Source organism: Labrus bergylta, chromosome 6 (genome assembly GCF_963930695.1).
Source record: "Labrus bergylta chromosome 6, fLabBer1.1, whole genome shotgun sequence".
NCBI classification, from domain to species: domain Eukaryota; kingdom Metazoa; phylum Chordata; class Actinopteri; order Labriformes; family Labridae; genus Labrus; species Labrus bergylta.
This window is the reverse complement of record NC_089200.1, coordinates 12,093,992-12,120,141: the sequence shown is the minus strand read 5'-3', so window position 1 is coordinate 12,120,141 and position 26,150 is coordinate 12,093,992. Positions and strand designations below refer to the sequence as shown.

Sequence of the window (26,150 nt, the reverse complement as noted above, 5' to 3'; positions counted from 1 at the left end):
AAACAGACTCATGTCATCGTGACTTGAAAGTAAATCATTTGTTTTTGGTGTGTCCTCACAGTGTTTTAACATTTTATGTAAATGTTAAACTGGTTAAGCTTGTTCTATAGTTTACCTGTACAGGAAGTGAATTACTGCAATGTTACGGCCACTTTGGAGAAACAAGCAGTAACCTTTATATTGAGAGTATCAAGCTCAAAGGATCCCACCCCCTATAGGACTTTGCTTCCATGAACCAGAGATCTCAAGTAATAAAGTATTTGCATAACTCACTCCATGACACAGATGGTGAACTTGGTTAACTTGACATACACTCCTCTGAAAAGGGGCTGTGAGTTAGATTGTCAAGGGCGCTTTCTCATCTGAGTTTAATAAGGAAGTTGTTGGTTGGATGGGCTTCAGCATTAAAGGGATTAATGAAGTCATGAGAGGAAGCAAAGGTTTGGATGATGTCTGTGGTAGGTCATGTTCATGTGACGTCAAATTATAATATTAATTCTGGCTTTTAGCTCTACTCTTAAGTGTTTGTGAAACTAAAAAATAAGGCATTTAAAGGCCAACACCTCTGAGAACTGAAGATCTCTGCAGATAACAGATCCTCATGACTTAAGATAATATTATTGAGGTGATTATAAAAGGTTATAAAAATGGTGTTAAAGCGTTATAAATAATTTTCTTAAAATAATTAAAATTAACAGTTGTTTGCAAAGTAAGTCAACACCCATCACCATCATGACCCTTTACATTTTCCTGTTTATTTACAGACAAGAATATGAAAGCAAGGGGTTAAAACATTACTTCCCTCCCTTGAAGCTTCGCACTTAATTTCATCAAATGACCTACAGGTCAAAGATTTGTGTATGGAAAATCTATTTTCTAGGTCACTACAAGCCAGCACTGCTTCTGCTTGTACTGCCAAGAGATAGTTTCAGTTTTTAAGCCAAAAGAAAATATATTATATAAATAGTAACTGTAAAATTGTGTCTGCATCATTACACAAAAAACAATTATGCTGATCAAATATTAATTTATTCAATGTCACACTCTTCTAATTGTAATCAGCTCAATCTGTTCCAACCTCGAAAATAGCTACATGATGCCTGTTTGTAGTCATGAGGGATAAGAGAATAAATGAAGATACAGCATTAAGCATCGGCCTTGTTATTGCAGTAAGTAAGCCCTCCGAACTCCTCTAAATGAAAACCTCAGGTCAGACACACAGTCTATCAGTTGCCAAGATCCTTTCCACATCTATCTGACCTGTGCCAGGCCTGCTGAACACAGCACCGAACACCTAAGGCACAAACAAGGCACCCTCTTTCATTGCAAGAACAACTAAGTCCATTGATATGATACTGGTCCCCACGTCAACAAATCACGGCTTCCCAGTTACCTTGCCATCAGACAATAGACCTTTTTTCTCCATCAGCAAACCCATGACATTCATTTGATGATGTGGAAAACAGCTTTTCTAAAACTGAGACATTGCTTTATCACCTATCAGCCCCTAAAACAAATGCATGTGCTTGAGTTTATTAAAGTACAACAGGGTCATAGTGCAAAAAATATCTCAGATTAAGACCTTGGAAATTCAACTGATATCCATGAACAACTACAACTTCTCTAAACACAACAACATAAATCTTGACCAGTAAAGGACTTTTGATGAACCCATTACCTGGGTGTGTGTGCCAAGGTGAAGCGCCTTTGCAGTGCAATGCTACGGTTCATGAGGAGCTTGCGGAATAGCACAGGAGAGTGGCGAGGTGAGTTTCGAGGAGAGTCACAAGGGGACATCCTTGGGGATCCACAAGGCGAGCCAGATGCTGACCGTGGTTTTAGCTGGCTGGGCTGAGGGCTGCTGAGTGGGACGCAGTCAGCTTCCCCGGAGATTTCCCAGAGGGCCTCACTCATGTTGCTGTAAAAGAGTTTATCAAAGGCTGAACTCCAACGCTGATCTCTAATGTAGCACTCAAATTCCCGACAGGTAGTCATCCATCTCAAAGAAGCCGCATTTCAGTCTTGTAGTCTTGTCTTGTAGTGCAAATACTCAGTAACACTTCTGCTATTGTTCAAAGTCTCAAGATCCTCTTTTACTTTACAGCTTGCAAAACTTCATTTCCTTTCCTCACAGAGCTTTCTACAACACTGATGGACACTGACACAAGTGCAGGAGTGAGCCCTCCCTTCAGCAGAAAGCTGTGTTTACATAGCACTGAGCCCTGCCTAAATATGGCCAGGCCTGAATTATAGCGTTGTTAGCTCATAACACAGATGAAGATGCATGGTCCAGCACCCCCTTCATGCAGCAGTTAAATGACATACATCTCTCTCCTTCCTCAGTCCATCAGTGCAGAAAAGAAAGACTCACGATTACATCTCTGCCAATGCAGACACACACAGAGGCTGCAGCCTTGAAAGACTTTCTTCATGCTGGTCAGTGGGGCCCCTCTCTTTCTAAAAACAGAGCCTGCTTGAGATAACAGATAACCCTTGTCACTTAAACTTTGAGTTATTCCTCAAGTGAATAGGGCTTTCCCAGCAGGGCTGAGGGGTGATGGAAAAAAGTGAGATCAACCAGTGTTTCATCTTTGACCCACAGACAGCAGTGACCTAAACTTCATCAACCCAAAACAAACCCAGGGAATGAGCCAAAATACACAAACTGAAGTCCTAAATCTGCTTGCACGTAAACATTACCCCTCTGATAAGCAACATACTGTAAACTCATGTCTCTCTTACCTTACATGACTACAGTAACAGTTCAGGTCTTTTACTCAATACTCAGTCAGTACACTTCACATGTAACAAATTCCTCATGTATTCATACATCAAATAGGTTTACACTTTAACTAGGTCTTCAGCGACCATAAAGGTTGCAATGTTTGGCTTTGTGTCAGCTGGATATGGGTAAAAGGAGTATCTGTCTTGATGTTTATCACTGCTAATCTTAAAATGACAGCAGACAAAAGCAAATATGACCCTTAACTTGGAAGATTATGACAGTAATTTGGGTCTGAGAAAACATTGTTTTGTAAGAGCTGGTTTAATAAAACACATTTGTGTCTGCGTTTGTGAATCATGTGCTGATTTTACAATCTTCTATTAGAACTTTTTCATTATTTATAGAGATGCACCGATTGCAATTTCTCTGGCCGATTCCGGGAAAAAAAATGGAAAATGTCTTTGATTTAATATATTTATAATAAAACCTGACTGTTAAGTAACTTTTTGTTACAAAAAAATATGAAAACTGCTGCAATGACAATCTCTAATGCCCACTCAAAGGAATCTCCACTTGAAGATTTTGAAAATCAAACCCTTTGTTACAGGTACAGGTCTGTATTGTACTTTAGTTTAAAGCCATTATTTATATGTTGGAAGTGTCTATGTAAAGAAAAACAAACAAAAGGTATTCAATGATCTTTTACAATAAAACATTAACTGAATTCTCTGCATTAAATTTTCACATTCTGGAGATTCACACATCCAGTAACACTCTTTATCCCTTTAGGTTTAAATCTCATCAAAAGATCAAATTTTAAAAACAGAGAAGTTTACTGCTTTACTCTGTTCAGCTGAATTCTCCCTAACTCACTTACAGACTCTCACCTGTCTGCATCTGTCTCTCTCTGCCTTTGTGATCGAGTTTAAATCATGTTTATCCGTTAATTATCGATATTAATCAATCGCCTAATATTTCCTGCAAAGTTAAAGGCTACTTCTAAACGTGCTCATACACTGGGGTTTTAGGTGTCCCTCCGTAACCAAATAATATTACGGAGATATTAATTAAATATTGTACCGTTCTGCGCTCCCCAAGCCTGCGAGAGTGAGTGAGAGAGAGAGTGAGTGAGAGAGAGAGAGAGAGAGAGAGAGAGATCGCGGGAGCGCGCACACAGGCCTAATACTACATGTACCTACATATGGGCAGCTCAGACGCGCTGATCTGCTACAGGCAGCGAGGTGGGGAGGGAGCGAGTTCAGGGAAACGGTGTGTGTTTATCCTCCTGTGTCGAACCTTTTTCTCCTCTACTGATCGGTATCTCACGTCTACACTGTCGACATGTTCGCTTTTTGTGTGTGGCTGTCCCTTAGTGTTTGTGTCGCTGTGCGCAGCGCGCTCCACAGTGCATGAGACGTCTCGTGTGTGTTTGTGTGATCGGCCTAAAATCGGCTATACTTATGAGGACCGGCCGGTCACAGATCAGTGCCCATCAGGCTGAAAACCGGCCGATTCAAGTCACATGCCGATCGATCAGTGCACCCTTAATTATTTACTTTTTTTTACTACTTAATACCAGGTCCTCTTACTTTTTTTTTACTGCCTTTTGGCCTACTTTGACATGTGATCTGTGTACAGTGCAGACATCATATGGCCATGACCATTTAATGGCAATCAAACAGTGACAACAATGCCGTTACATCTTCACGGCAAAACATAAAACTAGTCCAACATTTGCATGAAGTCTTGCCAAAGTGACCAGCAGATGGGGCTAATGCACGTTCACAAACACACACTTGCGCAGACAAATGCCTATCAGAAAACTACCACAGAATGTACATCACTTGGGAAAAATTAAACTATAAAAAACTATATTTTCCAGCATGGGAGACCACAGCTCGTTTTCAACCTCTTACCCTGGAAAGAGTCCACATCATAACTCAGTCTACCATCTCATCTCTGACTAAATTAGTTGGCTGAGTGGGAGAATATAATTGAAAACTGTAGACACCGTGGGCACAGTCAATCAAACGGTTACCATACTGAGTCAATGGGGTTGGAGAGACGAGAAGCTGAATCCCATTTCTTCTCTTAAAGTGACTAATGCCAGGATATGTGGAACTATTTATTCGGCTGAGTCACATACGCATCTTCCTCCCACAACCAACACACACACACACACACACAGGTGCACACACACACACACACACACACACACACAAACACAGAAAAATCTGCATTAAATACCTGAAAAGCCTCAAAGCCTTTACAGAATGCATACTTCTTCATCCATACAGCTCAAATATCTGTAGGTGAAACTGCATTGCAGTGCCTCTCACACTCTCAACCAAGGACTCCAAGTAAAAGAGATGGAAAAAAACCTGACTGCAAAAATACAACTTCATTTAATTGATGCTCTTCTCTCTTCCTAAGCCAGCATTGAAAGCTTCTCTCTCAAGGATGTATTTTTTTCTTCTTCTAAGCACTTAATATCAGCAGTTAGGCTCCTTTAATCACTGATTCTTCTACTGGTGCTTTGTGGAGGATCAAATAATGGTACTTGGATGTAAATGTATTTATGGACAAGATTAAAGCTGCAATGTTAATCTTAGTCACAATTACCACATATTGTTCTAGTAATGTTTAAGTGATTTTTATAACAATTTAGGAAGTAAACCCTTATAAAGGCAGTGCTGTGAGTGGGTGCAGCGAGGTATGGTTTTAGGGGGTTAATGTGAGACAACTCCAACTCTTAACGATATGGGGTAAGTCTTCACTTTTAAAAACTAAACAAGCGTGCTTTATGACTCAAAGGAAAATAAGCGTTAGGCGATGTTGTTTGTATGATAATTTCCCTTTTGGTTTCTGTCTTTTCAGGTTATCTTTGTCAGCAAGAACATACAGAGCATATTCATATATTCCATTTAAAGTTTCTGGGTTTTTTTCTACTTTGTGTTTGTATTGAGAGATGAATCTGTTGTTCAACTGAAATACCAAATGATATGAAAAGGTAAAAAAAGGAAAAGATATAAGGTTACATATAAAAAAAAGCAACACACAGAGCCATGATAAGCTTGTCCAGATGGATACATCCGAGTCCCAGCCAGCTACAGGGGGAGCCAGGAATATGAAGAGGCTCATTCTGGACTAGTTTCTGTGGTAAAGGCCGAAAGCTGGGATCAAAGCCAGAATCCTATGTTTTGATAGAGATTCTTACCAGGCTATCAATGCTTTCCTGATTTTTTGTCTGTCAGAGCTTGTTGTGGAGTATTAACAGAGTCTTGTTTGGGTCTGTCACTGAATAACTGTTTGACTGGAAACATTTCAAGATATACACCGGTACTTTCGGTACTATCATACACCCTGCGCAAAGCATCCATAGCGTGCAACGCGTATGTCTTTTACCAATTTCCTCTTGACAGAGTTGTAATTTTAACGCGCAGTGTGCACGTTGTTTATCGAGCAAATCATCTTGCAGTACAGTTAGCACCCATGGGTCTGTTTGTCTAAACATGAGGTGAGGTCAGGAGAAAAGCTTGCGCGTTTCTATCTTGAGGAAGCAAAAAACGACTGCACCTGAGACAACCTAAAACCTGGTCCAAAGTCAAAGTCTAAAGTCGTGTCGTGAGTACCTGATAATTAGAGGACTCATGAGAAACACATAAAAGTTCACAATGACATGTCCACTGAGCTTGTTCCACACACACAGGATGCACAAAAGCGCACCTACACCACAGATTTATTTCACTGCATTTGCTGATACATTCAAACTGAGTTTTAAAAGGGGCAGAGGGCTGAGAGACAGAAAGCTTTTGTTACTGTTTCTGTTTGTTTCCAGACCATCCTCTGTGCATGCTTGCTTTAGTGCATGTGTTGTCTAATACACCCAGAAACACATGCACAAGCACCCACACTCACAAGCTCTCATGCAACAGAGAGTGGGATTTATAATAAATAATCACCGATAATGAAGCCGACTGATATTAATAAGGACTGTCTCAGTCTCCTTTAAGCACGCATGAGTGAATACAGCTGAGGATTCCAGCAAAGACAACAAGTACATAAATGTATATTTGATGTTGAGCACCCAGAGCATGTCTAATGGTAAACAACCCTATACAGACATTAATGTATTCCTTTGCAGCAGATTTATCTCACATGCACTTAAACATGTTTAATGAGGTATTTGTCAATGTAATTAGCCACAAAAGATGCTGGTCAGTGTGGCCCCTTTAAGAAAAGACCAGCCAGAGTGCAGCCACGAAAGCTAGGCTATACAGCCATACAGAGAGGGTTGTTTGCACTAAAGCTAATTTTAAGAAACACTGAGCTAAAAATTGGTCGGGGTAAATACAGTGTGTGTGTGTGTATATATATATATATATATATATATATATATATATATAAACAGTATAAACTGAAAAAATGAACAGCAATTTACTTTTCCGCTAGCAAGTCACTTGGATTTAGCTCTACTTCGCTGTATCACTTACAGTACATGCTCTTGCCCCTCAAGCATGCTGATCAGTCGTTTGCGTCTATGGTGTGACAACTCAACATGAATTTTGCTGAGTAGACTTATATTTATGTCATGAATTTTGATATTATTGAAAGCTACAAGTGGGACTAGGTAAACACAGTACTTCACACCTTTCTGGATCAGAGGATACCAGCAGCATACACATGTCATGTCTGTAGTCTGCGACACTCACCGCCCAGAGTTCCCTGACATATTCAACGTTGATGTTTTACGAACCATCTTTAAAATTTCACAAATTCAATTGAAAAACCAGACGAGTCACATTTTGGTTTTTGGATATTGATACAACCTATGATCTGCACAATACGTTCACTTGATCAATATATTTAATTTTTGCAATATAGCCTACATTTACCCTAACGTTGTTTTTATAGCTCAGTTTTTCTTTAAATTAGCTTAAGTAAGTCGAGCAAACGACCCTGTCTGTATAGCCATATAGCCTAGCTTCTTTGTCTGCACTCTGACTAGTTTCTCAATAAACGGGCCATGCTGACCATATACTTACTATTGACAAATACCTCATACAACCCAACTTCAAAAATACCGAACTATCCCTCTAACATACAACAGGAAAAGTGTGATTTTGCTTTTGAGGTGACCATGAATATCACATATATCCTAGTAAGCGCATCATGTTCTGAGAAACTTCTATCAGCCACATGCAGCTCATGAAACATTTTTCTCTCACAAACTAAACTATGCTTTATTTGTTGTCTATTACATCAAGGACTAATTGAGTTTTTCTCTCTTACATTAGAGTTTACAGTGACCTATACTTTAGGGTAAAGTGAGGTGACTGATAATAAACGCCTGGCCAGATATAGCAAGAAAAAGAAACAACCATGACATCTTTTATCACACAGCATCAGATCTGTCTGTCAGGGTCTGTTGTATCTCCTAGGCAACGGGGAGCTCCTCAATGGCAAACTGTATGTTGTTATTCAAACAGGACATCTGAGACTCTACCTCCGCTTGGTGACCTTGTGTAAAGCGGGGCCTGCAGCAACAGAGTTTATGTAAAAACATTTTTTTTCCAAAGGTCCAGGAAAAGAAATCCTTTAAAAGTTCATATTGTTAAAGTCATTATGGCTATATTTAATACTGAAAAGTAGATTAAATACATAAAAATACCCGGGAAGGTTCCTTGAGGAACACCTCATGAAAGGTTTGAGGTAGAAAAAAAACATAATATTTTTTTATTTAAGAGAAAATATTTAAATTCTCTGACTTTTTTTTGTCTGAAAAAAAGATCAGGAAAGAAAAACAAGGAAAGAAGCCCATATGGCACAGTTTGTTCAATAAACATTGACTAATTGACTCTCTGGTGTTGTTAGCTGGGCCATCACTGAATGTTTGCCTATTAAACCATGGGGCAAAAGTCAACAGTGACAGAGGCTTTGAGGAAAGCACAATGCATGGAGGACGTGAGAGAAAGCAAGATAAACTAAAACAAATATTTGTTTAAGTTCCTGTTTAAAACAGGGAAGATACTTTAAAGCGATTATTATTCCTACATACCACATTATAGTGCAATTTAGCGTAACAAAAAGTTTCTTTGAGTAATGTTGTAATTATTTAACAGTCAAGACCGTTGTGTTATCACAAGATTTAAACTCTGGCGCAGAAATAAGACATATCTACTAATAAAGTTTGAACAAAACACAGCTGAACTTGCAGCATCATTTTATCCCATCCCATACTACGAAATGCAATGGTTTACTTGTGTTCCTGTGAGTAAGAGTGTGATCTCTGTCTGAATGACTTGTTAAAGAGGTGTTAAAAAAGTTATAAGACCAAAGTCAAAGTCTGAATCTTAATGCAATAACAAATGACACCCATGTTAACACACCATGTCCTAATAGTCTGACACCCTCTCAGCAGATTTGCTCTACAAAGACAGTGTGAAGGGTGTAAGAAATGTTGTGTTCTGCTCCCTCAGTCACATAGTTGGTGTCCTTTCCTAATCTATCCCGTACCTTATCTCATTTTAAACAACAAATTCTAGTAACTTGGGGCGCCAGATAGCCTAGCGGCTATGTTGCGCCCCATGCATAGAGGCTATAGTCCTTGTTGCACGGGCAGTGGGTTCGAATCCGACCTCCGCCCTATGCTGCATGTCATCCCCCTCTCTCTTCTCCCAATGATTCCTGTCTCTCTTCAACTGTCCTATCCAATGAAGGCTAAAGTGCTCCAAAAAAAATCAAGATAACAGTCAAGCTATCCATATATGAAACATGGATTATAGCTTCACCTCGCACTACCATCTCCAAAGCCTTCAGACAGTTTCACATTTCCAAGCAACACATGGCTTTACAAAAACACATCACCTGGTTAGAATAAAAAAGACGGGGTTTAAAAAGAACACACCACTGTACGGATTACGTAACTCCTTCAACCTAAACAGGCACGTGTTCAGTGGCACAGTAGGCAGATTTAATCATGTCTCTGCCGTCTCTAGGGTATATATTTTTTACAGTATAAACGATGTGTCATATTCATCTCCTTGAATAAACTCAGCATTCATCACTTACAATAGTATAACATAAATGTGTCAGGGCCAGAGGAAATAATCCAAAAGGAAGAGAGTAGAAGGAGTAATGTTCTCTGGTCTCAGCGAAGTTGTGCATAAATATTTACCACAACCAGGTTGACAAGGAAAAGGTTGATAGCTATAGACAGTGAAACCTCAACGAAATATATATAACTAAAAAATGTTTTTAAAAAGAAGACGCATGTTCAGATGCAAACAACCAGCCGACACCATAAGAAAGGACACCATTTGGATCTCTTTTAGAATGAGGTCCAGAAACAGGTATAATGTTTATTTCCATAGTGCTTACAAAGAGAAATCCAAGACCGCTAGTTCGATACAAAGGCTTATTCTGTCATTATTTTATCCAAGTTTAATTCATCAGACTGGGCGTGTAAGGTACGCTGTACTTCAATCAGCATATAGACCACTTTAGGGGATTGGCTTTATTTAGAAACGGCATATGTTTGTGACTGTCGGGAGGTGGAATGTTTTAACACCGGATAGTGAGGAAAGTAGCACCAGAATGTGTTACTACATTCTGTGATAGTGACAGCACACTATCATTCCAAGCTCACATCAATAATGTCACCCGGTCTGCTTATTTCCATCTACATAACATTAATCGCCTCCGCCCGTCCCTCACTCCCAGAAGTACTGCCATCTTTGTCAACACCCTGGTTACATCCCGCATTGACTACTGCAACTCCCTTCTCTTTGGTCTCCCTCTCAAGTCCATCCACAAACTTCAACTGGTCCAGAATTCTGCCGCTCGCATCATCACCAGAACGCCCTCTGTTAATCACATCACTCCTGTCCTACAGCAGCTTCATTGGCTCCCGGTTAAACATCGCATCACCTTCAAAATTCTGCTTCTCACCTTCAAGGCCATCCACAACCTCGCTCCACTTTACATCTCTGAACTCCTGCACATCAACATACCTACCCGCACTCTCAGGTCTTCTTCTTCCATTCAACTCACTGCACCACCCGCCCGCCTGTCCACCATGGGGTCCAGGGCCTTCAGCCGCTCTGCCACCCCCCCCCCACCTCTGGAACTCCCTCCCACCACAAATCCGTAATATCGACACTCTCTCCATTTTCAAATCTCATCTCAAAACACATCTTTTTAAACTGGCATATTCAGTCTGATCATTCTCCACCCGTTCTCATAACTCCTTTACATCCTGTACATTTGTGTTTTTTAATGTTAATTTCATCGTTGTGTTGTTACTTTGCTGTTTTTTATCTCTGCTCTGTAAGGTGACCTTGAGAGTTTTGAAAGGCGCCTTTAAATAAAATGTATTATTATTATTATAATTATTACTACAGCTGAAGAGAGTTCATTTCCACATGTCCAATCTGCTGCTGTTACATTACACTGCTTCGTTTACACTACACGTTGCTCATCAGCAGCACTGACAGGTGGTCAACCTCCAAGTTTTCTGATCAAGTCCTGCAGATGATATCAGGGTATATGTCTTTAAAACATTCTGATAATGTTTATATACTGTATATATCTCTACTCTCATCATTATTCAAAATAAATTATGAAGACATAGAACAGAAGGTAGGATCAGCTTTTGTGTCATGATGTAAGTATCTAACAATGAGAAAATCAAAACAATCCCGAATACATAACCGAGGCTGAGTGGGCTGTGCTGGTATCTTGTTTATTTAATTCACTGTCTCAGTCATATGTGATGTTTTCAGTGTCAACAATCTCTCCAATTAACAGTATAATAAGCACTCCATAATTAAAATAAAACTACAGTGAAAGCATCCATTCACAAGACACCATAGGAAGAAAAGGCTAATCCAAAACAAAGAGTACCTCATGGATGAGCAAACCTTTTGATGGGCCCAAGGGTGCTGGTTCATTGATAATGTATCAACAAGAAGGTCATGTTTGGTATCACTTTCTGGATGAAGACCCTCTGTGAGACTATGAGGCTGACTGTCACTAAAAGGTCGAAACATTAGGGGGTTTCAGCCTTTTGGGAAAATGTTTTTTATTACTCTCCTTGAAACATGACATTTGGAGCCTCTTGCTATTTTTCTCCACTTGACATCTGCAACATTACCAGCTAAAGGTTTCTATATTCATCTTATTCATTTATTGGTACTAAAAAAAGGTTATTAGCACTGTGTTTCATATTCCAGACATTACAGAGTGAATAGAGTTTAATTAGATGATATTTAGTAGCGTCAGTAGTGGATACAAATTATAGACAACAAAGAGATGAAATAACTCGTTCTGACAGCACTGTCATCAGAAATGATGAACACCTCAGTAATCAGATGAAGACACACACAAGATGAAGTTAAATAAGTTGTATCTAAAGAACAATAACTGGAAACATCAAAGAGAAACTGGCCATTTCTCATATTTTTTCAAATAGGGTACGATTTTACTGAGGCCTACTTTTATCCTAGAGGTCACACCCTATAAAATAATGGAACATGTGACACATGTGTTACTTAAATACCCGTGCCTAAAGGTAGGTTTTTTTTTATTAAAAATTATTACCTAAGAGCTTAGTTTATAATCATAGATATATTTATAAGATGACCACATCTACAGTAAATCAGATTTTATTTGATAATATAAAAGTGCTAAATTAAGAGAAATATAATAGCATATCATTTTGGACTGGCATATCAAATGTGCATTAGAGTGCTATTGAGTTTTCTTGGATTTTGCTCTTATGGCCAAGAAGAAATCCCAGATAAGAAAAGGTTGGTTGTCAGAGTCTTCTTAAAAACGGCGTACTGTAAGTGGGTTTTAGGAGAAAATGTACTCTTGAGAACTGTTGTTAATGAGGTCCAATCTTCAGTGCAATTTACTTGAAAGGAAACCAGACTAAAAGAAGAAAATGAATGAGTTTCTGCTGTCTGATGTAATTTAAAAAAAAAAGTATATTAAATGGAAGTACAGACAATGAGAATGGAGACATCTTAAAGCTAGTTTGTTAAAGTTTTAGCCAAACCACACAGAAAACTTGGTGCTCAACAATATTTACACGCTATTTAACTTGACACCGTCCAAAGAATGAACTGGGGCAGATGGTCCCTTGACTTGTGATTATTTGCTGATATCTCCCCAATTTAAGGTGTGATTCACAAAGAATATTGTGTTAATGACATTCCTCTGAATTTGCTTGTGTTAACCATCTGATTGTTGAGAGGAGCTGTCAGCACCTCCACTCTCTGGAAAATAGTCACCGTCTACAGATGGTAAACTTTGCACTACAGACCAGATTCATAGTCAGTTAAATAAAAAAATCTTCATTTATGCAGTTAAATAAAAAAAATCTTGATTTAATACACTTTCATTCAATACAAGGACATTGATGAGTAATGATTTGTTTCCCCTGTGGTCTGAGCAGGACTTAATTGTGCTCTTCGTCTAGTACACATTGGCTTAGTTAATAAAATCTGATATTATGCTGTTAAGTGTCAAGTATCTTCCTGTGTAGACAGGAGAATCCTCCATCGTCTCTGTATGTCTGAGCAGAATGAGATTTAATCATTATCATCTCAACCAGAGAACATGGCCCATCCTCCTCTTTACATCACCTTATTGTGATTCAAGCTGTTAAGGTGGGCTTATGTTAACATTTCAATCTTGCCTAATGCTGTTTAAATTCTGTTAGGAATAAATTAAAAAAAACAGATTAATCCTTTATTGAAATGATAACTATGTCTTGGTGTGGGTGTTAATTTCATTGCAGTGTAGCAAAACTCATTGTACTATATGAAGTGAATTTCTGAATATGACACAGATTCTGACTTCTGACCCGGCCTCCCCTGCCCCCCCTTGAAGGTCAAGTTAATAAAAAAAATTCAGATTCATTTTTGGGCTTTTTGTGCCTTTATTGTAGAGATAGGATAGTGGATAGAGACGGAAATCAGGGAAAGAAGTCATTCAAGGATACCTTTCCGATAGAACAGCACAGCAGTCATTAAAAGTAACGCATGAACACCAAGATTCCTTCGAGTGTTTGTGTCACCGTCCGTCTGCCCGCACCCCCTCCCCCCCAAAGCTGTAAACCTGGGGGAAACACTGCAGCTCTAGTGATGATATATGAAAACCGGTCAAACATGGCTATGAATAGCATATTTAGACAAAAGTATTTATCCATTTAAGTCAAAATGGCTCATCAAGTTAAACAATTGCTTTGATCCTGACAGGTTTGTTTTTGTTTAAGCCTACATTTTATCAATATAAAAAAATCTATTCAATATTCAGATTATTATTCATATTTCTGTCATGTTTTTACCACACATTGAGACAAAGGTGGGGGTTATTTATTTTCTGTCCACCATTATTTATTTTGTTTCTAAAAATAAAAGTTGATGTACGGTAGTTGATTTGGTATTATTGATATGATGAACAATACGCTGTACCAGCATCAGGTTTACTACTATCAGTTAAAAGGGAGTTGGCCAAGCCTTCCTGTCTAAACAGGAAGGAAAATCTTTTTCTCTTTTTATTTTGCCTGTGTCTGACTAATTGGCACAGAGATGCCCCTTGACTCAACACACCAGAGGATCTGCATCAGTGTGATGAATCATTATGCCTACTGCCTCCTGTTTGCTTTTAGAATGGATCTGTTATCCTTTCCTCCAATATTACCAGCTCAACTAAAGCAATTACTGATATTACAGGTTTATTGTTTCTGTGTGTGATGGTGAGGAGGGAGATACAGGGTGGAGGAAAGGTGATCATTTTAAATATTTGCATTTAAATACAGCTGATGCATACAATGCTTTTTGTAAAACCTTTCATAAAGTATTCTTTCTAAATGTACTTTAAACTGGAGACATAACTGTTACAGTAACGTTTAGAATAGGCCTGTCTCCGACTAAGGATTTACACAGTTGAACCTGATTCCACAGATTTTGCCTATCGTTGACTGATTATCGCTTTGTTGTTGTTGTTTTTTGTGCTCATAGATCCATTTTCTCATTTGAGTTTAACAACATTATTAAACTATTTGTCTTCTGGACTTGGAACACCAATTTATTCTATGGCATGACTTAATCCATCCTTGTTCTCACTGGATGGATATAACCATATTACAAATGTCCAAAACCAATGGCACACACGCTGAGTGAGTGCAGAATTAACTACAACAGCAGCCACAATCAACGCATCTGTAAGACCACAGACAAACAAACGTCTTTTAACCTACAACTTGAAGGTTTACAGAACTCTCAGGATCATAATAATCCAATGCGGAAGTAAAATGCAAAATCCTGCATTTCGTCAAGTGTCCACTTGAGTCTGGCTCCAAAAGCCTCAGAAGTAACACACACTACAGCCACTACAGTTTTTACAGGATAAATAAACAAGGTAATAGCCTGGTACAAAAATCCAATACGGTATGTAAAGTTTATGATTATTATTGTTTAAAGACAAACATTAAAATCACATCATTAAAAGCAAACAATAGAAATGCTTTATAACAGCAAATCCGTACTACATTTAATGGACCAGAATTACTAGTCTGTTAAACAAATTATTAATGTTGGCCCTCGATGCTGCTCCATATGCTCAAACTGCAACGCAACTACCAGCTACTAGCTGCTTATTGGGCCTACTCTCCCTGCTCTGCTACCAGGATGTAAATAAGGAAAGGAAAAGCATCTTGTAGGAACAGCACTGTATGGGCATCATTTTGATCTAGAAAATTGAGATAAACATGTATGTAGGCAGTGTCAGAATCAGCTGGAGTATTGACCAGATTACAAATAAATCACCCAGAACCATCCTTATCGTTCACACAGATCCACTTCAAACATCTAATCTGCACGCTGCATTAACTGAACTCTACCGCTAACTGCTCGTGGGTCACATCCCTGAATTGCGTCAGTATTTGGCGATGCATTTTAATGGGCTGTGCACATAAATATGGAGCAGATGAACGAGCATGACAGACAGACAAGGAGGTCTGCATTACACTGTACAGAATACCACATATTTCTGTGCACACACAGCTGTCCTACTGTGAGTTGAGCTTAGGCATAGTTAGACAATTGAGGACTCCATGTTATGTAATATGTTGTTGTAAAAAATGTTTTTTAGAAGCTTTAACTCAACTCTAAATGTGTGCTCTTTTGTTTAGTAAAACTTATTAAATTGAATGTTTGCCTTGTCAATAAGCATTGTCTGACAGTATTAATAGTATGAATTAATTAATAGTATTTATATTATAGAAAAATCAAACCTGCAAGTTGGCCTGTAAAGGATAATTTTCACTATGTACAGTGTAATTTTCATTCTGTGTTGAAGGACAAATGAAATAAGGCTTTCACTGTAGCCTCTTTGAAGAATACGGTCAGTTCAAGAGCAGGGATACAAATCTCTATTCTTTTCACCGCTATTGTTTGGTAATTCACCAAGGCTTATCATGAGCAACTGCATTCATTTTTCTCATCTGTTGTACCTTGACTGAATCAGTGGGCATTGTTTGCACATGGAGAAAAAGTGCTTTACTCATCTCCTGTAGTGCTCACCATGCTATTGTGCTGTTCATGCCAGATGGAACAGAAATCCTATTTGCTGATTTGATCGCTTTCTACTCAGAAATATATGACACATTACCCAACATTCTCCACTACAACAGATAATTTAGATTTTTTTTCAAATATTGGGTTCACCTTGTATCCTTTATACTCTACTCCTATATTCTATTTCTCAACTGAAAGCTAAACTTATTAAGTGAAATGATACTTCCCACTCGAATAATCCTCTGACCTATTTTACTGATCTAGAAGCAGCAAATGCCACAACTAAACGTCTAGGAAACTGCTCTAGTTTTGATACCATGTTTAAGTTAAGGGGACATATAGGATTTTTCCTAAAACTAAACAGATGTGTCTTCTGGCATGGAAGGGGACAGGGACAACATGTAAGCTCTACAGTGACCAGGCTGTGAGGAGACATTGCTTGCTGATGCGAAGAATGTACCGCCTGCGAGTGCCATTTGGATACATTTCATTGTCTATTGTGAGTGGGATGCCACTGCAGGGATAATAAAATAACTCTTTGTGTCACAGTGTCTGTTGACTCATTGATATTATTAATTTCCTGTTTATCTTGCATTCAGGGCACTATAATTGTTATAGACTGAATGTCATTCCACTGAGGGTCTTTAAAAAGAATGTCAACGGCTCTTGACAGTGTAAAAGGCATCACTTCAAACTATCACAAGCGATCTGCACCAATTAATATAAAATGTTTCTAAAATAATTAGTTTTAAAACACGTTATGTAGTTGCTTCTAAAGTACTTCCTGAAAGGTTAGAGTGAGGTAGGCACGCAGAACCTGTGGATGAACTGTGAACAAGTAATGTTTGTGTTTATGTAAACTATGCATAGGTTGAAGGTAATTTGAAATGTGACATTTATATTTCCATTTCTTTTCCATCATTCATTTCAACGCTTCACTTTTTCTGAGGTACTGTAATAGATTGTTATTGTTATTTTGCACAGAGTAAGGCAGTTACAAATATAAGAGCATCACAGGCCCATGAAACATATCACCATGAGGAAAACCATGTCAAGTTTATCAAGCAGGCAGCGACAGCAGTTTCTAAGAAATGCCGGCCGTGTTTCTGCTACAGGCGACTGGTCTGCCAGGGATTTCAGTAAACACTGTCAATTCTGCATGATCCCACTGCCAGCCTTTGGCAAATGCATAAAGAGCAGGAAAACAATCTCTATTTTTCAAATGTAAGTGCTTTATACGTCACAAACTTGTATTTTGAACCTCAGGCTGACATTTCTTCCATATAAAATTGATGCAGGCTCAGCTCAGTGTAAGACAGTAGCCTACTTGTAATTCAAAATAAAGGAAGAAAATGTTGCATTTTCATCTGCTCATATGTTTAATTGAGAGATGTCTCCAAAGAAGAGTAAAACTGATTTTTGTGTCCGACTCTTGGGCAAAGTTCTGGGGAAAAATAAAAATGTTTGAACTTCCAAGAGTTAAAAGGAAGACTGGTTTATTAAAATCACCATGAAACAAAGTATTAAAATAATTGATTTCAATGATTTTTTCCAAACTCAACATTTAAATAATTGGCCCCTTGATAATACTTGAGATGCAAAGTTAATGTAAACCAGCTGATGGCACACAAAGTATATTATTAAAAGATTTCCTCTTAATTCTGGAACTTAACACAAGCTTTTAGGGCACCTATAAGTCTAAAAATCCAATGATCACATGAGGAATTAGGTACAGCAGTTATCTTAAAGATTACAGGTGACGTAGTAACAAAAACCTTCAAAGTAGTAGGGTTCCCTTTTATGGATTTCATCTCTTTCTGCCATATAACCCTTCTCTAAGAAGAAAGCAAACAAACAACCCAGCGCTTCTTCAGTCACTCGGGGTACCTGATTGTTTTTTGGGGAAAATGACTGAACCTCATTTGATTTACATTTTGACTATTTCTCCATCTTGAGGAAAACAAATTGAGGGGAAGAGAAGCAAAGCCTCAGCCGTGCTGTGTAATGAGAGGATAAATTAAAATCATGACGCATCGTGAGTCGGTTCGAAGGAACTAAATGGCCAATTACATTTTCAGGTCCAAATACAACAAGAGGTAGGGTCTGCATCTTGACTATTTAAGACATTTTGAAGTGTTATTTTAGGTCAATCATTTCCTATTTGTTATTGCCATGTGAAGAGAGCACAACTTTAGAGCATGTCTTGAAATCTACTGTACACATCAGAGGAGTTATCCTATTCTGTACACATAATGCAAGAACCAAATATGAATCTGGAATGTCTCGTACCTTGAAGCAACATTAATTTTTCATACTAGACAGACAACACCAAAGAAATATTGATATTTAAGCACTAGTATAATCTCAGCACCTTTCTGAAAAGTAGCACGTTATGGGTTTTTGGAGGTTGTCTTCAACCTTTCATTTTTCAAATGCAGTCTCCAGCATCTTGACTAATTACTTTTTGCAAACAGCTCAGACTAAAAACTAACTCGGAGATTTATCAGTGTCTCCCGGGACTATTGTGATTGTCTTTGGCTGACAGTCTGTAGGAGGGGTGCAGGCTGCTCCGTGTTTCCTTTGACAACTTTTCAATAAACCACAATGATAGTTTATCAATGTCCTCATGCCTTCTGGGCGCTTGTCTTCACCTTTCACAATCACAACTCTTTATCAGACCCCTCAAAGGGACACATCTGACTTCTTGGACACTTAACGAAAGCACAGCTGAGCGTAAAATTGGTCATCAGTGAAGAGTGAAGTGTGATGGATCCAATTACACTGGCTGTAGAGAGTTATTAGGAACTGAAGGCAATTTAAGCTTTTTGGTCTGTAAAACCCCAGTGTTGATTTCTTCACTAGTAATTTGATTGAAATATAAAATGCAGAAGATAAATCAAACCTATATGTCTCTGTACAAATAGAAATCATCTTAAACAATAGCCCAAAATAGGATCTACGATGATAAAATGTCCGTGGTAACTGGTTAACTGCTGAGTAAGACTATGCAAAGGCATACTATAGAATCACTTCAATTATAACTTAATTTATCAAACATCCTAGACCACAGAATATCTATTTAACTAATTCATGTGTATTTTGGTTTCTTTATGGTAAAAAATTAACTTCCCTCAAAAATCACAAAAGAAGAATAACCCACAACAACACACTCCCATGTGTATTACACTGATGCTGGGTTATAAAGGCAGAATCCATCAGTAGTCAATCATTTTCCTGGGAAATTATCCCCCTGTAGTGGTTGCAATGATGCAAAATTATGGTTATTATGTAAAATCATCCAACAAGAACTGACATCTGCAGGTCAGTATAATTACCTTTACATCATCTTTCACTAATCTCAGAGAAAAATACAATCCAGTCACACTGTTTTAAAGGTCCCATATTATGCTTTTTCTGGTTTTATATGCCTTTTAGTGTGTTTTCCCAAGTGTCCTGTGCATGTTTAGGCACATCTATGTGCAAAAGTCCGCGGAAACGCGGCTTCTTCTACGTCCTCCTGTTAGCTGTAGCATTAGCTGCATGTAACGCTCGGTTCTAGCCCCCCTCAATAAAAATGTGTCAGTGCGGCGTCATTGTCAGTGTGAGATCACTGATCTAAGCCCGTTGGCTCGTTGTGGCAAGCCCTGCAGCTCATGTTGAAATTTCCGAGAAGCGTGCTGAGCAACTGACCAATAACGACAGAGCGGATCGGCAGACCAATCAGAGCAGACTTGGCCCACGTGGGGTTTAACAGTGTGGGCTCAACAGAGTGTAGCTGACGGACTCAGAGCGTAGAGGGAGCAAGGAGGAGCAGTACATGAAAACAGACACTTTTTTCGGACTTTAGCTATTGTGAACGTACAAAAGTAGGTACATAGATTAAATATACGAACCCCAAAAAGGGCAAAATATGGGCTCTTTAACATTACTTAAAATGTGCACAACATTCATTTTTTTCTGGTCTTAATTCTTCCCTCACCCCCTTTGATACCCTACTGGGAAACCCAGATTCTCCCTGGAAAATAAAGGCAGGCTCCATAGCAAAAAGTGTAATTTTCCCAATCCGACATAAGAAGTGATTTTAAAGAAGGCCTTTCCTGTTCATGTGGACACCTGATCCAGAAAACAGTTTCAACTACTTTCTGCCTGGGAGAACACACCTTCATGAACACACTGAAGACATAAAAAGCTTTAAGAGCTCAATCAGCAGTAACATGTGAGTGTATAATGTCCGTGTCTCAGTTAGTGGATTCATTTACTTGTTTAAAGGTAGCTAAGCATGTTGGTTCTGTCTGATGGTTTTGTCAAACCAACAGTTGAAAACAACAAGATAATATGGTTTCATGTAAAATAATGTCTTAGAGAATTCAATCCTCACTACCATGAAGCTAAGCCGGTAAGAAACTAGGATTTATAATCCATCTGTTGTAATTTTACTCTGTTTGGCACATGACGACTACACATGGACAGTGATTATGTAAATTAATTGTTTGTATATTTCACAGCTAATTGCGAGTTTAAGTCAACGTTGTGTCAAACTGTGTGGACAATTTAAACAAAAAAGCTGAAGATTGTTTCTCCAACATCAGAGAAACATAACATACCCTTTATCATAAGTCAACCATTCTTGATTCCAGCATCCATACTGCCCATTACAGCCATCATAATAAAGATATGAAGATAGAAGAAATAGGCTTTATTATGACCTTTAATGTTTTTATGTCAGATCTTACATAAATAACTCCCACCTGTATGAAGGCTGTTTTATAATTAAAAACACTTCTGAGTCATACGGACTGATACACCATCAGAGATATTCTCGGACTAAAAAACAAAATTGTATTCAGTGAAGAATTACAGTAACGCCAGGGGTGTTTTTAATCTATAAAGGTGGCTGACTCATTTCTCTTACTCCTACCTACAGCTCTACCTGTTTGAATTTTCACTGTCATCATTCAAGGTTGGGTAGTCACAGACTTTCACACTCAAAAACGTCAGGAAATTGATGTAAAACAGTCAAGGTTGCATGCTAACAGTGATGGCAAAAGCAAACCTGATCCAAGGTGCAAGGTGAGATGACACTGGGATGCAATGATTACAGAAAACAGTACCATTATAGACCCAAGAATAATCTTGGTTTAACGATTATCACCATTATTGTATATTAATGAATTTAATGAATTACAAGGGCATTCTTTAAAAATGTTTATCTATTGCTGCCTTTTGAGATCACAGAAATAACCCAGTGATCAATAGTTCAGTGCAAAATACTAAAGATAAAATAACAACTTAAGTTGATTTATTAATATTTAAAATGTGGTATCTTAAGTATAATTATCAATATAACACTAAGATTGCCTTTACTGATCCCCAGGCGAAAATTGTTCCCAATGTGGGAAATAAAATACTGTGTTACCTTATTTTTACCCTGTATTTCAAAAATAAATATAATAAATCTTCTAAATAATCTCTGTTCTCAACCTTATCAAGATACAGAAACTGCACTGAGGCTCCATTAAAATAATTTATCAAGATCTGAAGAATTCCTTGATCCCAAATAGAACATCTATATTACAGGCGCAATACATTTAAATGCATCATACCACTGTCCCTTAAACAAACAGTTAAATGTCAAGGCAGGACTAGTTGTGTATACTGATTATAGTCATGTTTCTCAAAGTATGTGGACCCAAAAATATAGCTCTATAATATTTCAGACTACTATGAATACACAAACTAAAAATGAATACAAGTTACCCTAAAGCCTGCTAGTTAAGGCCCATACAACCCTGACACAACATGCAGGACAATGTAAATCCTTGTATTACCATATTTAGGTCTTTAAGTCTCAATTCTAGATAAAATATTTAACTTGTACAATTTAAAGAAAAAAAGATTCAAAATGAGTCTTTCCAAAATGTGTTCTCCACACCAATACGTCCAGAAGTATTTCATTACACATACCAGTCACTGAAAAATTCCCATGTTAATACCAAGATCTGAATAATAATGTAAATTATTTTGCAGAGTTTATTCTTCACTGATGTTGAACCATCTGACAATCTCAAGAAAACAGAGAACTTAAAGTGAAACCTTTTTTTGGTCATTATCTTCTCAGTACTCTATCAGGGGAAAAACAGCACTTCAGCTTGTGTGAGGAAAGCCTCTGAGGACGATCAAGCCACAGCATTGCTTGTTGACAGCAAGATGTGCCTTGGGAAATATACACTTCTGAACTGACAGTGGTTTTCATGCCTGTTAAAATCCACCATGGTCAATCACAAGACCACCTTTATTGTCTCTTACATGCACGTTTGCCACTAAGAATGGAAGGATAAGCATGGTAATGCAATATTAAGATTGGCAGTGATTTCAATACTGACATGGAATACGACTAAATCAGGGTTAAAACGATTGAAACAAATCTCTTTCCAAAGAACATGATAAATACGTCCTTTAAATAAGTGCTCACGAAGCACATATTGAAAATAGTATTTTATTTTAAATAAAATCGAGTCATTTTAATAAAATATTAATTTAGTCTTCTATTTTCTTTTCTCTCTTTTCCATATTTCTAAAAGGAAGGCTTCCTTGTCTAACGAAAAAGACAAAAGACAAAAGACAAACAAATACCAAAAGAGGTGAGGCACAAACAATCTATCTCTTCCCAAGCAGCGCGTGGGTATGAACAAGAAAGAAAGGACAAAAAAAAAAGCGGAGGGAGTCAGAGCTCTTCATCAGCTTGACTGGTGAGGTTTGCAGTTTGCTATAAGCAAAACATCACTCACATCTCCTCTATCATTCTCAGAGTGCAGGGAGTAAAATATAATGCTCAGCCTGCAGAACAGGTAAGCAGCTTCTACAGGAGACACCCACTCAATCACACAAAGACACATATTAGTACTGGATAAAATAATCCTTATCTTCTATTACATGATTGGTCAGATCAATTTAAACAAATTAGAGAATAGATTATTTTGTAACTCTAATTTCCCCACACTTGCAAAACTATAATTGCATGAAATTGCATTTCCAATTTTCCAACAGCGCAATATCAAACCCATTCACTGTGTTTCTTATTTTCTGTTCCCCACTTAAACATAATCGTGCAACAGGTCTGCAACAGTCTTTTGAGTCCGATGCCATGGCAAAGTACATCTTCTTATAAAACATTCACTGGCTATTGGGTGCAAATTACGCACATTTTTTCCTGAGAGCTACCATTAATCTCAAAGCTTTTCAATGACCACAAACTGCTAATCAAGGGTGGGTTGACTGCATTCAAAGGTCATAGATAATGAATTGCTCTTCAACCCAATACACTTATGCACTGTATTTTGTATACAATCATTCTTCATATACAAAACCGTCTAACAAATCATAATAAACATCCTAATATTTTCCACAGGGGCAATGATAAACAACACATCTAACTGCTGATGCAGTGATTCAGAAATGAATATCTATGACATGCAGTAACACGGACACTAAATATACAATATGGGCTACATACCTACATACCTTTAATTGAAAAGCTACTCTTGTTTAGCTTGGTGAGGGTTAACCTTATAAGCCCTTCTGTATCTGACATCCATTTTTATTCTTCTTATTTTGTTCCATTTGAATACAGGTTATTATCAGAACTGTTGTGGTTTTGTATTTCTGTGTGTTAGATTTTAGACAAACATGAACTGAAATTAACTCAGGTGCCCCTACATTACCTACAAGGCAAACAAGACCACCGGGAATAAGACTAGATACTTCTATAAAATTATATTTAGTGCCTGTCGTCACTGCTACCAGGTGGTTGTCATTCAAGGGGATTACTAGCATGCTTTCAGAACACCATTTGCAAGGTCAGTGATACTTTAGTCTGTTAAGAAAGCAGCAAATTTTTAATTAAAAACATTACTCACACATGTACAGGACAGAGACACAGAAAGATATGACGCAGGGTTTTGTCCACAGGTGTCTACGTGATCTATGCAAACTACAAGTTTTAGCTCTTCACAAGATTTTCTAGTGTTTTTGGTAAATATTTCAATAAACTTGACAAGCTATTTAGTGATTTGGTATCTAAGTGTAATGGCATTTGTTAGCATTCAGAACCCTGATAGTTTAATAGCTGAGCCAAATTAGATTTTTCAGCAGGGTTTTAGGTGCTGGTGGTGAGGAGCCTAAAGGTGGCACATCATTTTTTTATTAGCCTGCAGAGATAAATGGACCAGACATCTTGGAGAAAATTATTTAAAAAAAATAAGACATTCATTAACCATTGTTCAGCCTTTGGCGCTCTGTTGTTTGGCCTAAACCAAAAGGGCACATGAAGTGGGTTGGAGATGTTTGAAGGTTAATTATGGGGTTTTTTTGTGCATAAGGGTGGATGCAAATTAAGTAGGCCTTCCATAATGACTTCAAAGCCATAAATATTTAAAATACGTTTTTGTGGATTATGTCTTGGAACAATAGGTGAACATATCACAACAGAAAAATATCTGGGAGCTATCTTACAAATTCTTCCAAACAACAAACTTCTCATCTGTCATTTTTGGTGTGAAGTTCAGACTTGGCATAGCCTATGTCATTGGTAAGCTACCCTTTATAAATCTATAGAAACATAAATAAGTTGAACTGAACAAATGAGCCGGTTTAATGGTGCTGAGTTTGGATACTTAAGAGGAGAGGGAGGTTACCGTTTCATTGGGGAGGGCCAGGACATGCGCGGTTTCTTCAGCCCGGGTCGCAGCTTCTCCAGGGTCCGGTTGCGGCACAGGTATCTCTCGTTGTCCGAGTTGAAGCGCTGTTTGATTCGTATGTGAGTCCTGGGTTGCCGCCAGAGATGTTTTGGTGGCTTTGCGAGCCCTGCACCTTCTCTGCTTAGCGTTGCACACTCCATTTTTTTTTTTTTAACTTTAATTTTGTTTGTAGAAAGAAAATTGACGAAGCCGAAGGTTGGAAGGTAAAACAAACGAAACCTGTTGGCTGTCTTGAGAGTTTGAAGAGGAAACCCCGCGCCTAAGAGCGTTTACCGACAAAGAGCGATGCGCGAGGCATGTTGGTGTCTGCTGCTGTCCACGAGCCGGAGTGCTGAAACGACTCTCAGTCCGTCGGTAAAAATCTCTCTCTCTCTCCCTCTCTATATCTCACTCCCCCCCCCCCCTCTCTCTCTCTCTCTCTCTCTCAGTCTGTCCGTAAAACCTCTCTCTCTTGCTCTTTTCTCTCTCTCTCTCCCTCTTCGTTATTTCTCCATCCCTCTCTCTGCTCTGCTTTTCTGTCTAGGTTTCTCTATACTTTTATTACTCATCTCTTGCTCCCCATCTTCACCTTTCACTGTGCTTCTCTGCCAGTTGTCCTGCTCACTCCATCTGTTTCTCTCTCTGCCAACTCTCAATTATCTCTGCTCAACCAAAGCCAACTCAAATACAAATGTACATTGCAGTATGTCAAGCTGTTTATACTTTATCTGGTAGGACCACCATACTTTTTAGTCTTGAGTCAGCTATCAGAGAAAAACTGGTCTAAATTACATCAGATAACTAGAGAATTTAGCACATTTGGTAATATGAAGAATCCTTACTCTGCAAAGCCATAACATAAATGAGTTTGTGCAACACTATTAACCTTCTCAAGTAAATATGGTCTTACCGCATTCATGCATTGAAAAGTATGAACATATCACTGCATATTACAACTAAGTATTGTAGGAAAAAAGTCCACAGAAAAAAATCAGTTAATCCAAAAAGACGGTTGAGAATATATAGTTACTACGGTATAGGGACCTACCATACACACATGTTTATTTTTCCAAATGTTTAGGTATGAAGATCATGAACTGGGCA

The 26,150-nt window shown here is 38.2% G+C and overlaps 1 protein-coding gene across 2 annotated transcripts in view; it reads right to left on the bottom strand.

The window, feature by feature from the left end:
* Window positions 1-26,150, bottom strand: part of pde4cb (phosphodiesterase 4C, cAMP-specific b) — an 89,333-nt gene that overhangs the window by 45,566 nt on the left and 17,617 nt on the right. The window contains exon 1 of one of the 2 annotated variants that reach the window (XM_065955754.1): window positions 25,005-25,446. The exons of the other annotated variant lie outside the window; for it this stretch is intronic. Within the exon in view, the coding sequence (XP_065811826.1) occupies window positions 25,005-25,207 (203 nt within the window). The 5' untranslated portion in view covers window positions 25,208-25,446. Of the gene's footprint in view, window positions 1-25,004; window positions 25,447-26,150 lie in introns of those variants that run through there. 2 annotated transcript variants of the gene reach the window in all.